Source organism: Rosa chinensis, chromosome 2 (genome assembly GCF_002994745.2).
Source record: "Rosa chinensis cultivar Old Blush chromosome 2, RchiOBHm-V2, whole genome shotgun sequence".
NCBI lineage: Eukaryota > Viridiplantae > Streptophyta > Magnoliopsida > Rosales > Rosaceae > Rosa > Rosa chinensis.
In genome coordinates, this window is record NC_037089.1 from 6,956,863 (window position 1) to 6,972,847 (window position 15,985).

The 15,985-nt window shown below is 40.0% G+C and overlaps 2 protein-coding genes across 2 annotated transcripts; one reads left to right on the forward strand and one right to left on the reverse strand.

The window, feature by feature from the left end:
• Window positions 1-3,886: 3,886 nt before the first annotated feature.
• LOC112186606 (glycylpeptide N-tetradecanoyltransferase 1) lies at window positions 3,887-5,943 on the forward strand. Its single transcript, XM_024325069.2, has 2 exons — window positions 3,887-4,083; window positions 4,380-5,943. The coding sequence occupies exon 2, from the start codon at window positions 4,391-4,393 to the stop codon at window positions 5,690-5,692; it is 1,302 nt and encodes a 433-aa protein (XP_024180837.1). The 5' UTR covers window positions 3,887-4,083; window positions 4,380-4,390; the 3' UTR covers window positions 5,693-5,943.
• Window positions 5,944-6,304: 361 nt separating this feature from the next.
• LOC112186607 (single myb histone 4) lies at window positions 6,305-10,250 on the reverse strand. The gene is made up of 6 exons (XM_024325070.2): window positions 9,952-10,250; window positions 8,941-9,209; window positions 8,012-8,096; window positions 7,280-7,381; window positions 6,723-7,068; window positions 6,305-6,576 (listed from the first exon to the last, which is right to left on the reverse strand). Exons 1-6 carry the CDS (start codon window positions 10,099-10,101, stop codon window positions 6,545-6,547), a joined length of 984 nt encoding a protein of 327 aa, XP_024180838.1. The 5' UTR covers window positions 10,102-10,250; the 3' UTR covers window positions 6,305-6,544.
• Window positions 10,251-15,985: the final 5,735 nt, after the last annotated feature.

A 15,985-nucleotide genomic window follows, 5' to 3' on the forward strand; every position in this document is an offset into this window, starting at 1 on the left:
CAACAGAAGCATACAAATACAACTAACAAAAGCATACAAATACAATTAGATATATATATCTGACTTTAGTTCGGCAATATATATATATATATATATATATATAGCTTCAACCCAACTGGACAGTTTGATAATTATTGGTCAATCAATTGCAGCCATGAAGGATAAAAGAAATGAAATATATACCCAAAGTCATCAAATATTACAAATAAATCTGAAGGATCAGACCCTGTTATATATAAATATACAATTCAACATAGATACCAACTGGACACATCTATCTACACATTCAGTAATTCAACATAGACTGAAAATAAAGCACAGAAAACCAGAAAACCACAAACATCACTCAAAAACTCAAATTTTCAACCGTAACTATGTAAAAACGGCAGTACCAGACTACCAGTATTAGCATACCATGTATCGAAGAAGCAAATGTCGGTGAAGGGTTCAGACTGGTCGACTGGAGGCAGAGGCTAAGTTTTTGGTTGTGAGGCTAAGAGATCGCAGCGATCTGGATACGCCGTCTTCCGAGACGGTTAAGGAAGCTAGGATTCAAACCTACTGTCCAAGGATTAGAAAGAGCGGAGGCGGAGACGGCATAGACGCTGGAGGAGGCGGAGACGGCATCGACGCTGGAGATTGGAGAAGAAGAGAGCGGCTGTTAGGTCGTCCGAGCTGGATTGGAGGAGAATGGGGAAGTGAAGGCTGCAGGCAGCTTAGATTTGGAGGTGGGAGCTTAGGACTCGAATTATCAAAGAGATTGACAAAGTCTTCGAAGTCTGTTGAGTGATGCCCTAAAGGCCTAGACGACTAGACGCTTAGACAAGAAGCCTTGGGCTTGGACTGATGAGCGAAAATGGGTCATTGTGTTTATGTAACGCCCCAAGCTGCACCTCACCAGTTTAAGCACGTCACAGTGCCGCGAATCTCTAAAAGATAAACCGAACGCTCGATTTACATTCTAAAGAATCTCTAAGCATTTTATTTGAAAAACTTTTTGTAGGAACACAGCGGAAGTTACAAATACTTTCGAGGTGAAAAACTTGAAGTTGTTAAAACCTATCTCAACTGTCCATAACTTGGATAAAAGCTAGCATGAGGTACGAATTCCAATGAAAAGAATTCAACTCAATTTGACATGAGACTAGATAACAACAAGTTCTGAAACATGAAGATCACGAAGTAGTATTTAGAATAGAAAACAAAACAATGATTTACCGAACTTGTTCCGCACACCCAGCTCCTTCCGCTACTGTCCCCTCACCAGTGCACAATACCTATATTTATACTGTTGTAGGGGTGAGCTTTTGTCCTCGCTGCTCAACAGGAACCCTAACTCGACTAGGTTTGAAAATTAAGAAACATGTATTTGGAGCGCTCCAGTATGAAAACATGCTTAAACTAAGTGTTTAAGAGAACGACAAACTTTAAAAACCCGATATATGATTAGAAAACTACGTGCGCTTTACCTGATGGCCTGGTTCCGTAGAACCAATATCTAACCTTACCAGTCACAGAGCGCCAAACTTAACACACTAGCTACACACACGGAACTGTGTCGTCATTGCGATTGCGCACCGTCCGACCGGTGTAGCTAACCCTCCGGAGGTTTAGGGGTGGCTAATCCCCAAGGAAGTCATCGACCACCTTTCCGCTCTCACACACCACCATCAATAATCTTATACGCACGTTAACTTAAAAAAACAATTTAAATTTGAACTAACAATGTACTTTCATCATGCATCACGTAGATAAGAAAACAAATAAGAAATCACCAATCGAGGAGAGTCCTGAATCCCTAGCTGGATTCCGATGCGTTCTCTCATGTACTCTGAGAGTTGCGAACCTTCTGTTCCTCGGGTAACAGGAGTCCTAGATTTCGACATTTCGATAGGTAATAACTTTTGAACAGTTAAACGAAATCTCGACGATTAATATATCGTCCAACCCCAACTTTTCCTGGTTTGACCAAGAGTTGACCACATTTGACCATTTGACCATGTTTGACCAATCGAGGTAGATTCGATAATTACCTAAATTATCGAACATTGACTTGAAGTTACGTTATCGTACGTTATCGACCAAACATATATTGAGTGCACCCGATTCCTAAGGCCACCCAATACATATATTGATATATATGCACTAATTTCTTTTCCTTACTTATTATCAAGCCACGAAATACACAAGCAAACCAATAACGACTTCACTAACGAAAGATCTCTAATTTACTTAACCGTTTTGCCGCACAGTAATTCCACATAATTTACTATGGACACCCAAGCTTTATAGCTTCACCATATTTTTTATTTTAATTTCCACAACCAATTCACAATTTCTTTACAACAGCCACAACTTCAAACATGCAACACAGTACCCATTCAACCATGCAACTACAATCAAGTCAAGGCATATTCCAGCTTGCTAACTACAACACTTAACAAGCTAAACACACATTCCAGAGAAACCTGAGCTCCACCACAACTCCACAGTTCATTGCACACACACAACCAATTGACTACAAAGTTCCAATACCCGCAATAGATGCAACCAATCTCAGTCCACAATCTCACTTCACAAATATGAATACAATTTAAAACAAGACAACATAACCCATTCAAAATAGTTCTCAATTTCACTCTATCAAACCAAGCTCGGTTCCATCACACCTGATCACTAACACAGGAGCAACACGTGATTCTGGTTCAAGATTATACCTTCGAAAATCAACTGATACTGAGCTCAACACCCTGCCGAGAATGGAAAGGGGATGAACCGAGGATTCCTCGTGCTACAGCCTAGAAGGCTTCACAATACCTCGCCTAAACCTGCAATCGAACAAGAAACGAAGCCCAGAAGGCCAGAGAAGTCGCCGGCAGCGAGGAACCACGACGGAGGTAGAAACAACCCAGAAACCAAAATGTCAAAACTCAATCTAATTGGAAAACTAATCATACTGGGGTATAGAACATGACGGGGAAGGTGAGGTTTCCTACCACAGGTGGCCCAGACGGTGGCTTGAATCGCCGGAAATTGCAGAGGTTGGCGGAGAGAGTTCGAGGCTTCCAGTCGTCGGTCCTCCGTCTACAGCCGGTGCATGTACAATCCGAGGCCACAGGCGTGACGGCGACGTCGATGAGAAGATAATGCCGGTGGTCCGCCGCTGTGAGGAGGCCGGACGGAGTAGCCCCGGTCGGATCTTCTTTGCGGGTCTCCGGGTCGCGTTTTGAGTCAGAGAGAACTTTGGTTCTCTTCCTCTCTCTCGATCCTTCTGGATCTCCCAACAGAGCAACACTTAGATATATAGACTGATCCAATTAAGGATGGACGGCTAGGATCAAGCGTTGGGTGAATCAATGGCTGGGATTTCTCCACCTATTTTCTATTTCTTGTTTTAAGTTCTAAAATTCCACAACTTCGGAAATTCGCTAAAACTAGTTCGGGTCACCGGAAAATTCTCCGAAAATTTCCACAAACTCGTTGTGACATGTACTTCATTATCCAATTTCTAAATTGAAGATTTCACTTCACGAAATTTTCTTAAAATATTCTCTAGTATTTTAACCTTTATCGAAAACGATAAGTAAATTATTGAACTATTTTACTTAAACTCGAAAAAACTTTTTCGGGGCTCACAGTCTATGCCCATTTTCAGATTTTCTAATTTCTATGTAGTAAAAAATAATAAGAATAATATAAATTTTAGGGTAGGGTTGGGCCGAACTTGACCCTTACGGGCTCAATCGGGCTGGGCCGTAGGTTTAAATGATGAAGCCTAGGCTCAGTGTACTGTTTTGTTTTGAGGTACCTAAAAAACTGAAAGTGTGATAACCAGAAGGGTTGCCTTGATATTAAACAAAAAGCGGAGGGCAACAGACGCAAAATCGTAAAAGTCTTCGTTGGTTAGTTAATACTGTGGAACACTCCCCCTCGTATTCTCCCCACCCCAGCGGCATCTTCAAAGCCGCTTGCTTTGCTCTCACCAAAAACCCTAAAGATTCTCTCATTCTCATCCCCAAATTCCCAAATCAAAATCAAGATCCATTCTCCTCTGCTCACAACCCTAATCGCAGAATCAAGCAAGTAAGCTCTCTTCCACTGTGACTCTTATGTCTTCTTTTTTCTTAGCTCTTTGTGTTAAATTTCACAGATCTGTTTGATTATTACTGGGTTAGATTTACTGTGAGATTCATCGATTGCATGTAGATAGATAAATTTACTGTTTTGGGTTTGGTTTGAACTTGGGTGAAGAATCCAAAGATGAAAGCTTTATGGACTGTTAATATTCTTGGATTAGAAACAAATTGCTATTCTAGCTAATTTGCTACGGTTGTTTAGATGTTTGTTTTAGTCTGAAAATGGTTGTTTGTGCGGTTCAGATTACAATTCTATGGGTGATAACAATTCTCCACCTGGCTCTTCGAAAGAAGCTGATCATGATTCCGATGCTAACGCGCTTGTTAAGGATGATAGCTCATTGGAAACGATTGTTCGAAAGTTCCAAGATTCAATGTCTGTTGGGAAGAGGCACGCATTTTGGGAGACCCAGCCTGTGGGGCAGTTCAAGGATCTTGGTGATGTGAGTCTGCCGGAGGGCCCGATTGAGCCTCCGACACCATTGTCTGAGGTCAAGCAAGAGCCGTACAATCTGCCGAGTCAGTATGAGTGGACCACTTGTGATCTGGACTCGGAAGAGACCTGCACTGAGGTCTACAATCTGTTGAAGAACAATTATGTTGAGGATGATGAGAACATGTTCAGGTTCAATTACTCCAAGGAGTTTCTTAGGTGGGCTTTGCACCCTCCTGGTTATTATAGGAGCTGGCATATTGGGGTTCGTGCAAAGACGAATAAGAAGCTGGTTGCTTTCATTACTGGTGTCCCTGCTAGAATCCGGGTTCGTGATGTGATTGTGAAAATGGCAGAGATTAATTTCTTATGTGTGCATAAGAAGCTCAGGTCGAAGAGACTTGCACCTGTCATGATCAAGGAGGTCACAAGGAGGGTTCACTTGGAGAATATCTGGCAAGCAGCTTATACAGCTGGAGTGGTTCTCCCAACTCCAATAACGACTTGTCAGTACTGGCATAGGTCTTTGAATCCAAAGAAGCTTATTGATGTTGGGTTTTCAAGGCTTGGTGCAAGGATGACTATGAGCCGAACCATAAAGCTATATAAGTTACCAGATTCACCAGCTACTCCTGGATTCAGAAAGATGGAACTTCATGATGTCCCTGCTGTTACTCGATTGCTCAGAAACTACTTGAGCCAGTTCATTGTTGCTCCAGATTTTGATGAAAATGACGTGGAGCATTGGCTTCTCCCGGAGGAAAATGTGGTGGACAGTTACTTGGTGGAGAGCCCAGAGACTCATGAGATCACAGACTTCTGCAGCTTCTATACTCTTCCTTCATCTATCCTTGGCAATCAGAATTACTCAATCTTGAAGGCTGCTTACTCATATTACAATGTCTCCACTAAAACTCCATTGCTTCAGTTGATGAATGATGCTCTTATCGTGGCAAAACAGAAGGATTTTGATGTTTTCAACGCATTGGATGTAATGCAGAATGAGTCATTTTTGAAAGAACTGAAATTTGGACCTGGCGATGGGCAACTTCACTATTATCTTTACAATTACCGGATGAGGAATGCATTGAAACCCGCAGAGCTTGGGCTTGTACTGCTATAGATTTTCAGTCTCTGTTTTGCACTGCGAACTGAAAAGTTTGATCTGGTGTTTTTGTTTTCATGGCTAGGTACCTTTTGCTTTTCATTTGTTTTGTTCCTCTGCATCAACACAACAAAGATTTGAGATTTTGTAATGCATTTTAGAGAACCAGTGACTTGTAATGCTTACTGCTTAGGCCATGGCGCTGTGTTGTTAGCAATGCAAATGTTCCTTTGGAGATTTTTTTCCCTTTAAAGAAAAGTTTTTTCAGAGCAAGAATTGTGTTTACAACTCATCCTTCTGATATTTCTTGATCCTGTAAAGTGCGCCTTGGTACTACTTTCTAATCTGTTTCCGCATATATGCGATTCCCCCTTAAGTTTCACAATATTGGTAAGCATAAATGAAATTGCTTGCTTGTTCCATCGCCAAAGCAAGAGATTTTCGCCAATAGGAAAAGGTATAAATTCCTTTATTTTCTTTAATAAAGGAATTAGGCACGACGAAGTTACGAATTCTTTTTCATAAACAAGCTGCCTATAAAGGTTCCATTTCACCTGTACTTGTGAATCACTATGTAACTGAAGCCCCTAGCTTCACTGGAAAGCTGCAGTTCTTTGATTAAATGAAATGGTAAAAGCCATCAAGAATCATAGAATCTATACTGATAGACAGATCAATCAATAGTACTTCTCCATCACCAGGTCCAGTCTGAAAAGGTATGTAGTATCATTATCCTTATTAGAAAAATGGGCTGCAAAAGTATTTGCTCGATTATACCTCAGGAGCAAATGAAACTATAATAAACAAAACTTTACAAATTCTCTAATCACAGAGGTCATCTTCTAATTGGATAGCACAGCAATTCGGATGTTACACAACCAGAAGAACTTCACCTTGCGAACCTGTCAAATTAGGAACAACATTAGTCAAAGAAAGTGGAAAATTTGTGATCAACACCACTTCACCCAACAAAAGCGGTGAATCAGGAACAGCATATATAATCAAAGAAAGTGAAAAATCTATGATGATTAAGAATTTTAAAAATTACATTTCTTAAGAAACTCTTCTGCCAACTGGAGCACTGAGTTTGTGTCCTCGAACATCTGTGAAACCCTCTCTGACTCTTTCACTGCTTCTGCAGCCACAAATGATTTGTTTTCTGCTTCGGCAATCTTGTAGGCAGCAGCCACTGCCGCTTCCTCAACTGTTTCATAGGGGATTACATCAGCATGACTCTGCAATTGCGTAAGTTGGACATCATTCTGTTTTGGGGCCGCTGGTGTGTCGTTCTGTTTTGGGGCGTTTGGGGCCAGTGGTGCATCATTCTGTTTTGGGGGCGGTGGTGCTTTTGTCTCACCTGACGAGTCACTTTTTATCTTGAAGCAATTTTGAAACTACATTTTCAAAGATTTAATAACTTAAATAAGTCGCTATTCTGCATGTAATTCAATGTAATAGGCAAGAAACTATAGTTGCTGAAATGCACCAATGCATAAAGAACATAGCATTAACAATTTAACATATTCAAGTAGTTTAGTTTTTTAAACAACACCTTGTGAAATATTTTCACTGATAATTCGAGCTGAAAGAGTCAAAACCAATCACCTTTTCAAGTTTTTCTTGTGCAACCAGCCTTCTTAACCTTGAGCTCAATAACCTTCTAAAATTTTGGGGCACCTCATTCTTTTTCTCCAAAACATACCTTTGCTGCATAACAAAATTTCATTCTATGAAATTTCTGTAAGAATAAAAAGTGAAAATCAAGCTATAAAAGGTAACATTCAGTACAACTCATGACAGTACAACAGTAATAGCAGGCAGAGAACATCTTCAGAGGCTTCCAAAACAAACTAAACTGGGAGAGTTTTTATTTAAATTTTCAGAAAACTTCATTCTTGGCAGCAAACGAAGTAAAAGAAAAGATCAAACAAATACTGAATATTTCTATACAATGATTTGGCCTATCTAACTGAAGAAAATTGACATACCGAGCTTGACTGGTAATAAAGTACTAAGATATATGGTATTAAATTACTGAATTATAAGTTATATCATCTATCGATTAGCTAATATAGGATTGAAAAAGTACATTGGTCTATATTTTCAAGAAACAAAATGAAGTTGCAGCTTTAACATATGGACACAAGATATAACATCACTCCCTGAAACTTGAATCTATTAGCTATAACTTGGAAGAGAATCGCAATTATACTTCACTTCACAAGAAAATAAACTACTTTGCCTATAGTAAAACAGTAAATAAAAATTGACAACATTTTAAATACAAATTTAAGGGAAAACAGAAACAAAAAACGAGAGATTAATGTTCAAGCATACCTCAATAAAATTAGCAATAGCACCAGTCTCCAATCCATTTGGATCTGTTGAGTTAGAAAGTGCTTCAAAAATCATTGCATTGTACCTATATTTAATAATCGGGAAAGTCATCGACCCAAATAAGAACACAGAACTATCTCTTGCTAATGAAGTAACTAGAAATTGAGACAATGCAAGGAGAACTGAGGGGTCCAGAACACAAAATTCCTCTATTAATTTCTGCCGTTAACCATAAAAGCAATATAATCTCCAGATGTTTGATGAGAGAGTTAGGAGCGATAAAGCATAGAATTGTGACTAAGGCTAAACTATAATATGATTGCAGGGAGAGAGCTCATCTAATCCCATGGAATGCAAAGCAAAAGAAGATCCTCCCATGATGCTAGGTATGGCACCAAGGTAAGAATTGTAAGGGAGAGCAGTTTTACAGTTCAGATGATGATAGCTACAGTTCCTCATGCAGCTCAGTTATAGTTTCAATTATGTGGCATTTTTTTTAATGTGAGAACCTATGCCATGGAACTGTGTATCCATATTGTATGAAGGAGGTACTATACATGCTAAGATGAGGAGTTTCACATGTGAAACTACTTCATAGTATCTATATAGGTACATAAAACTTCAATTGACCCAGTCTTTGTCAACTTAGCTCAAGGATTATACATGTGTTTACAAACTTTAGCAATTGACATCTACTTATTATGTGAAGGGTCTTTGGCTTCATCCACCATTGAACCAATTCTGAAAAGCTATCTTGATTAATATTGTATCCACGTATTCTTCTGCACTCATCATTCCTCACAATATGAAACTCAAAAAATTTTAGTTATTATTTAGTGAAAACTAGTAATACAACATCATGTTACTACCTGTACATATTTTATGTTATAAAATTAAAAAGCAAAGGAAAGGGGAAATAAGTATCATACATTGGAGCTGTTTTTGCTTCAGTTTTTGCTTCTGTTGGGGAATCATCTGCTACTGGCTCGCCTTTGACAAGAGATGCTGCTGCCTCGCGTTTGACAGGAGCTGCTGATGACTCACGTTTGAGAAGAGCTGCAGCTGGATCACGTTTAACAGGAGCAGCAGCAGAAGGCTGTGGGGTGGAGAATAGAGTAACAGGACTATCTCTTGGTCTCATCCTTGCTTTTTCTCTGGGACCCCCCACACCACTAACAGACATATTCCGCCATTTGTCCTACAAGAAGAAAACTAATTTGAGCACAGACCACACTCAACAATTGATTACTAAGATATAGTGTGGTACCATAACTCATTGACATCGAAATTCAAAATTTTCAGGCCAATAAGACTACACACAATTCTCCCTTTTGAAACACAAATTCCATGTAAAACCAAGCAGAATCCAATTACAGATTTTACGCCAGTACAATGCCTCAGAACATTGCACAATGTAACATTAACAAAAACCATGTCAGAAACAGTCCAACGGGCAGCAGCCACACTGGCTCATCAAGCTAATCAAAGTTTAGTCAAGTACACTGGACACTGGGACCAAACCACAAATCTGCTAGTTTATTTGACCCATGGTTCACCATTTGAATCCACAAAACAAAACGAAAAACCACACCGCCTCAAATTCATAGGTCTCAAACTGTTTTTTCCAATAACCATGACAATTCACAAGCAAAATTTCCGCCCAAAACACACGTAACACCTTACCTTCACCAAAAAACCAAGGCTATTAACATTCAATTACCTCTTATTCAACACCAATAAACCCTAAAAACGCTAAACGCCATCACTTGTACAGCCTAAAACTACTTCCCTCGGGTTTCTTCAACACTAAAACTCAAATTCTTGATTTTCTATACTGATACACACAATATATATACAGTTTGCGATATATAAATATATATATATATATATATAGAGAGAGAGAGAGAGAGAGAGAGAGAGAGAGGTGGAGAGAGAGAGACCTTGAGATCAATATTGGAGCGAGAGGAGAGGAAGGGGTTGAACTCGGGGTCTTTCTGGATATCCTTCCACTTTCCGGTGCCGTGCTTTCTGACGCCGGCTCGGAGCGCCTCTTCTTCCTCCGACGTCCATTTTTGCTTCGGATTTCCCATCTTTTGTGGCTCCGGCTCTGTGTTTGAAATTTCGGTATCGAAGACTGCCGCGACTGGTTTTGCTCTACCTAAGCCAAAATTGAAAAGCGAGGGTTGGTTTTGTGTAAAAGAGAATATGGGAGAGGATTTTCAAGACGACACCTTTAGCTGGATTCAGTCAGTCCATAAAAGGAAAACGGGTACGGTCTGAACTGGACCCTCTAATTTGTCTCCAGCCCATGTTTAGGGCCCACGTTGCTTTCTAAGAAGAAAAGAAAAAATTCATCCGTAAACGATAAACGCGTTCACAAGTTGTATAACCATGACTATTTGAATTAGTAGCATAAGTTTTTGAGAAAAATTCAGTCACCGTCCCCAAACTATGCTGCCAATGCCAATTTGATACCCGAACTCTCAAAAGTATCAATGTGATACCCAAAGACCTATTTTGATATCAACGTGATACTTCCGTCCAAAATTCCTAAATGGGCCGTCTATTTGCTGACGTGGCAAATACGTGGGTCCCCAAAAAAATGTAAAATGACCAATTTACCCTTTTTTAATTCATTTTTTTTTCCTTTTCATTTCTTTTTGTTCTTTCTCTTCTTCTTCTTCTTCTTCTTCGATTTTCCTCTAGCCAAACCGCAGCTTCTTGCCTCACCCTAGGGGTCGTCAATGGGCAGCCCTGCCCAAAATTAATGGGCTCGGGCCGGGCAGGGCCGGGCCAAGACATATTTTTTTTATTTTTCGGGCCGGGCCGGGCCGGGCTTCTCTTAAAAATCAAGGCCCAGGGCCGCCCATGGGCCCAGGGCCTTACGGGCTTTTTAGGGCCGGGCCGGGCCTGGCTTTTTTGGGTGGGTAGGGCCGAGCCCATTATATTTATATGTCATATTATTTTGTTAAAAAAATACAAAAACCTATGAAAAAATGATGATATGTTAATTATTGAACAAAATAAAATACAAAATTAAAAAAACATATGGCCTAATGCAATAATTAGTTCAATATAACTACATAAAAATATATTAATACAAAAATTGAATGGGCTTTTGGGCGGGCTTATAAGGCCGGGCCGGGCGGGCTTTAATGGGCATATAATGGGCCGGGCCGCGGGCCGGGCCTGGGCTTTGAACCCTCCGCCCTAGCCCTGCCTCGTGCCTAATGGGCAGGGCCGAGATGGGCTTTTCTGCGGGCCGGGCCGGGCTTTTGCCCACTGGGCCGGGCGGGCGCCCATGGGCTTTTAGGCCCGCGGGCCAAATGATGACCCCTACCTCACCCCATAACCTTTGCAATTCAATTTCCAGACAAACAACATAAACAGAAATAAATGTGAACACACCCAATCACAATCACAATCACAAACCCAATAACCACAACATCAACCATCCTCAATATCACACACCCAGAATTTACCACAAAAAAAAAATCTAATCTTTATCCAAGCCATCGATGAACGCACGGCCACCGCCACCATCAAGGCTGCTTCTCTTCGAGATGAAAGGAAAACAAAAATAAAAAATACAAATCCCAACCCACCCAATAAAGAAGCCACTTCTGTTTTGCAGTTTCATCTTTCCTCTCAATTGCCTTGCATGTACAGTATACTGGTACAAAAATCCCCACAGAACAACTGTACCAAAGAAAGCCTCAACATCGATCAGAAGCCAATCCATAATATAACCACTTCTGAAGTTCAACATTGATGGAAGGAACATTAATCAGGTCTCACCACGCTGTCCGAATAACAATGTTAGAACCAAGAGGACAGAGCAGCAGCCGAAGACCGACCTGCACCCAATTCTCCCAATCATCAATTTGACCATAACTATCATATAGGAAATCCTTTCCAACATCACATGCAACAATGATGCCAATGGTGAAAAAAAATCACTAAATCAGCACTATAATTTCAAATTCCACAATAATCATCGGTCCTGGAAACCAAAAATTCTAGTTCCGTAAAAAAAAAAATTTAGAAAAACAAATTCAAGGATCAAGCAAATTGAAACGAGATTGAAATGAAGTCCAGAAAGGTAAACAAAATCGAAGGAGGAAAATAATACAAATCTTTGAAAATGGATTGAGGAGGAGGGGAGGAGGTCCTTGAGGGAGGTGTAGGACTCGGAGCTCTTGAGGGAGAGAAGCTCCAGGTCGAGCTGCGGCAGTCGATGGCACGGCGTCACGGCGCTGTTTGGTGTTGGGAAGCTGTAGCTATGGCGGGGCTTACTGGTGGGAGTGGTGGATGAGGATAAGGAGGAGAAGAGGTGGCTGAGTTTGGTGGGGACGACGACGAAGGCAGAGATGGAGTTGCGAACCGGTCTCCTAGTTGGTTGCGTCGGACATCAGAGCCTCCTCCTTGTAGCCACACCGGAGACGATCCCCGCTGCTCCAATTGTTCTTCATAAGCCACAAACCCTTTGCAGTGGTGAAAAAAAAAATTTCTCCATTTTGGCTGCTCTTTGTAAACCTACAAATCCATTCCCAGAAAAATAACCAATTGTGATAGAAAGGAGAGAGGATCAGATTGGCAGAGAGAGAGAGAGAGCTCGATCTCATTTTTTTCTTTTCTTTTTTTTAAAAATTTTTTTTTTGATTTATTTTTATAATTAATTAGTTGAGAAAGACAATTTTACCCTTGCCACGTCAGCAAATAGACGGCCCCGTTAGGAATTTTGGACTGAAGTATCACGTTGATATCAAAATAGGTCTTTGGGTATCACATTGATACTTTTGAGAGTTCGGGTATCAAATTGGCCTTGGTAGCCTAGTTTGGGGATGGTGACTGAATTTTTCTCTAAGTTTTTTTACAATTTTTCTTTAGTTGAAACAGACATTGTTCTAGCCCCTATTTATTGAAGATAACGATTTAGTACAAAAGCGAGGTCTATGAACAAAAGATTTTGAAATTTGGAGGCTGAAAAGTGGGCTCTCGCATCGGTGCCAAAGTCAGCTTGTGATGTCACAAATTGAGGCAATTTTACAATTTGGATGCCGGTGATGAAAATTAGAAGTGCATGGATGATTGTGATGAAAAAAAAAAAAGATCAAAAACTAAATTGATGTTTGACCTAAAGTTGGAGGAGGCAAATTGAATTTAATCATAATCATAAAATGGCACACAGCAAAACGCGGGCTATCTGACCTTAACCGTGCTACATATACATTGTTTTCAGCTACCCTCACCAAGGTTCTAAAAAATGCTAGGCGCTAGTCGGGCGGTGACCCGAGGACTAGCGCCCCGCCTAGGCGGGGACTAGGCGGTTTTAATTATTTTAATTTTTTAATTATTTTTATGACATATTTTATATAAATAAAAATATTTAAAATTTGAAAATGAATTATAAATAGTGTAATTAATCAAAATAGAGAAAAGAAATTAAGAATTTAACAATAAATAATACTTAATATTAGCCTCAGTGGGTTTGTTATATGATTTGATCCAATGCAAACTAGAAGGACACGTTTGTTTTGTTTAGCAAACGTGTCAACTTGAAACATCCTTTGCTGGGTTCCAATTGAACTGCTAAACTAGTCTCTCTGTCTTTTCTCTTCCTTCACCCTACTACACCAGAAGACAAACCCTCACTCTCTCTCGATCTCTCCCATTTTTAACCACCACCACTCCATTCCCATTGCAATACGACCTGATCATCAAAGAATCAGAAACTTACGAATGAGAAACACAAGTCAAAACAGTCAAACAGCTCCAAGAATCAGAAACACCAAAGCCCATCAACTTAACAAGAGATTCAGAGATTCACTGAGCTTGAAGAACCCAGAAATTGAACCAAGTCTTCTGCTTTGTTGCTTGACAGCTTGAAGAGGAGTCAAAAAAAGCAAACCAAGAGTGAAGAGCTAGCACCTTTGACTGGAAAGTGAAAACCCAGAAAGAGTTTGTGAGATTGTGAGAATCATGATTCATGAAAGCCAGAAATTCGATTGAATTTTTTAAAACCCATAAGTTGGACTTACCAGCAAGGCAGCAAATCAGCAATGTCACCATTGTCACGGCGACTCGGAGTCGGAGAAAGACTGATAATAAATGGTCCGTGCGGCTGTGCAGTAGAGAGAGAGAGAGAGAGAGGAGAGAGAGCCTTCATCGCACCAGAACCCTATCTTCAATTTGGGTAAATTGGGATTAAGTATGAAGAGTCAAAAAAAAAAAAAAAAAAGGGACTGAAACGCCTAGTCGCCGACCCGCCCAGGACAGCCCAGAACTGCCTAGGCCGCCTAGGCGGCCGACTTTCTGCCCAGCACCTAGCTTGCTCGATTAGGCCAAAATCGGAACGGGGTGGTGACGCCTAGCGCCTAGGCCGATTTTTAGAACCCTGACCCTCACACATCCGCGAGTTGACATATTAGGAATTACTATGTTAGGACAACAATGTTTGATTTCTAACCAGCGTTGATGAAATATTATGCTAAAGAAACGATGTTTTGTAACCATTGTAAATAAAAATCTCCGTCACTATATAATTCATTTTAACATATCTAAAATGCATTAATACAAAGTATAAAGCCCTAGATTCTGCAGGTAAGGTATTAACTTATTGGGTAGGTACATTGTGAAAGTGCTGCACAACCATAACAGAGCAATTACATAGAAAAAAGAGCATGTGTTGATATATAATTCCCCTTCGACCACTAAGCCTGCACATAAAGATCAGCAGAAACAATTTGGAAAATAGAAAGAGAAGAATCATGAGAGGCATCACGCTTATCTCAACAAGTACAGTGAGAGCTGCAGTGCTAAATATACACGCACCCCTGAGATTTGACGGTTTTGAGTGATAAATAACGGACCCCATATATAAACTGCTGAGATTGCATAATTGGTGTATGTGGACTTGCACCGCTGTGTATAGAAGAATTTTCGGCTTTTTAAGTAATTTCTTATGTGTCTGGACAAATCTGGGTTTCATATATCGTTTTTAAGTAATTTCTTATGTGCCTAGATTAAACTAAAACTACTATTATTGAGTTGTTTTTGCACCAACAATATATGGATACTTTGAGGACTATCAAAGTGATATCTAAATTTTAAAATTTATCAATGTAATATATTTTCTTGTCAACGTAGTACCTATATTAACTTTCCGTCACGGCACGGTCAATTTTGACCATAGTTCACCATGGTGTGGTCCAAAATGCTGCCGGAATCAGTACAGGTCCTGTTTTGCAGTTTTTATCTTCTAGTGCAGAAATTTACACCAATCTTTTGAAGATCTTCCATTCCGAAATAGCTCTTGCACTCTTCATAACAAATGATCCATAGGATGTTTAGAATGGATCTGCAAAGTTTCAACTTATTTGGAGTTCATTTGGTCAGTCTGCCGCTCCTCCTTCCTTGTCAACACACGTGAGGCTAAAAATAAGAGCAAAATTTTTTTTTCATTCTATCAAACCCTAAATGAATAAATTCAAAATTGAAATTAAAAACTGAATAATTTATTATATTGAAAGTAAAAGATAAATAAATTTTTTTACTTTGTTCTATTAACCAAGATTTAAGTCCAATAGTTCTCGAGGTAAAAGGAAAAAAAAAAAATCCAAATCCAATAAGTAAATCAGTTTTCTTTTCTAAATCTCAAGTCATCAAATTCGCGAACATACCAAACACATCAAGTGAATCGGTTTCATTTTTACTTGCTCCCACCAAAGCTTCCCAAAATGGTGTGACCGATGAGTCGGTTTATTTTTACTTGCTCCCGCCAAAGCTTCCCCAACGGAAGCACACTCGCCGCAGACTCAGCCACAATTAATGCACGTCCCAAAAGGCAACCACGGACGACACGTATTCAATAAGCCAAGTCGGGACCACATCTCCACGCCCAGTCCAATAGAGTCTCTCCACGTGGCAGATTTTCTGGATGACCGTCTTTAACTCCTCAGCAAATTAAAGCGC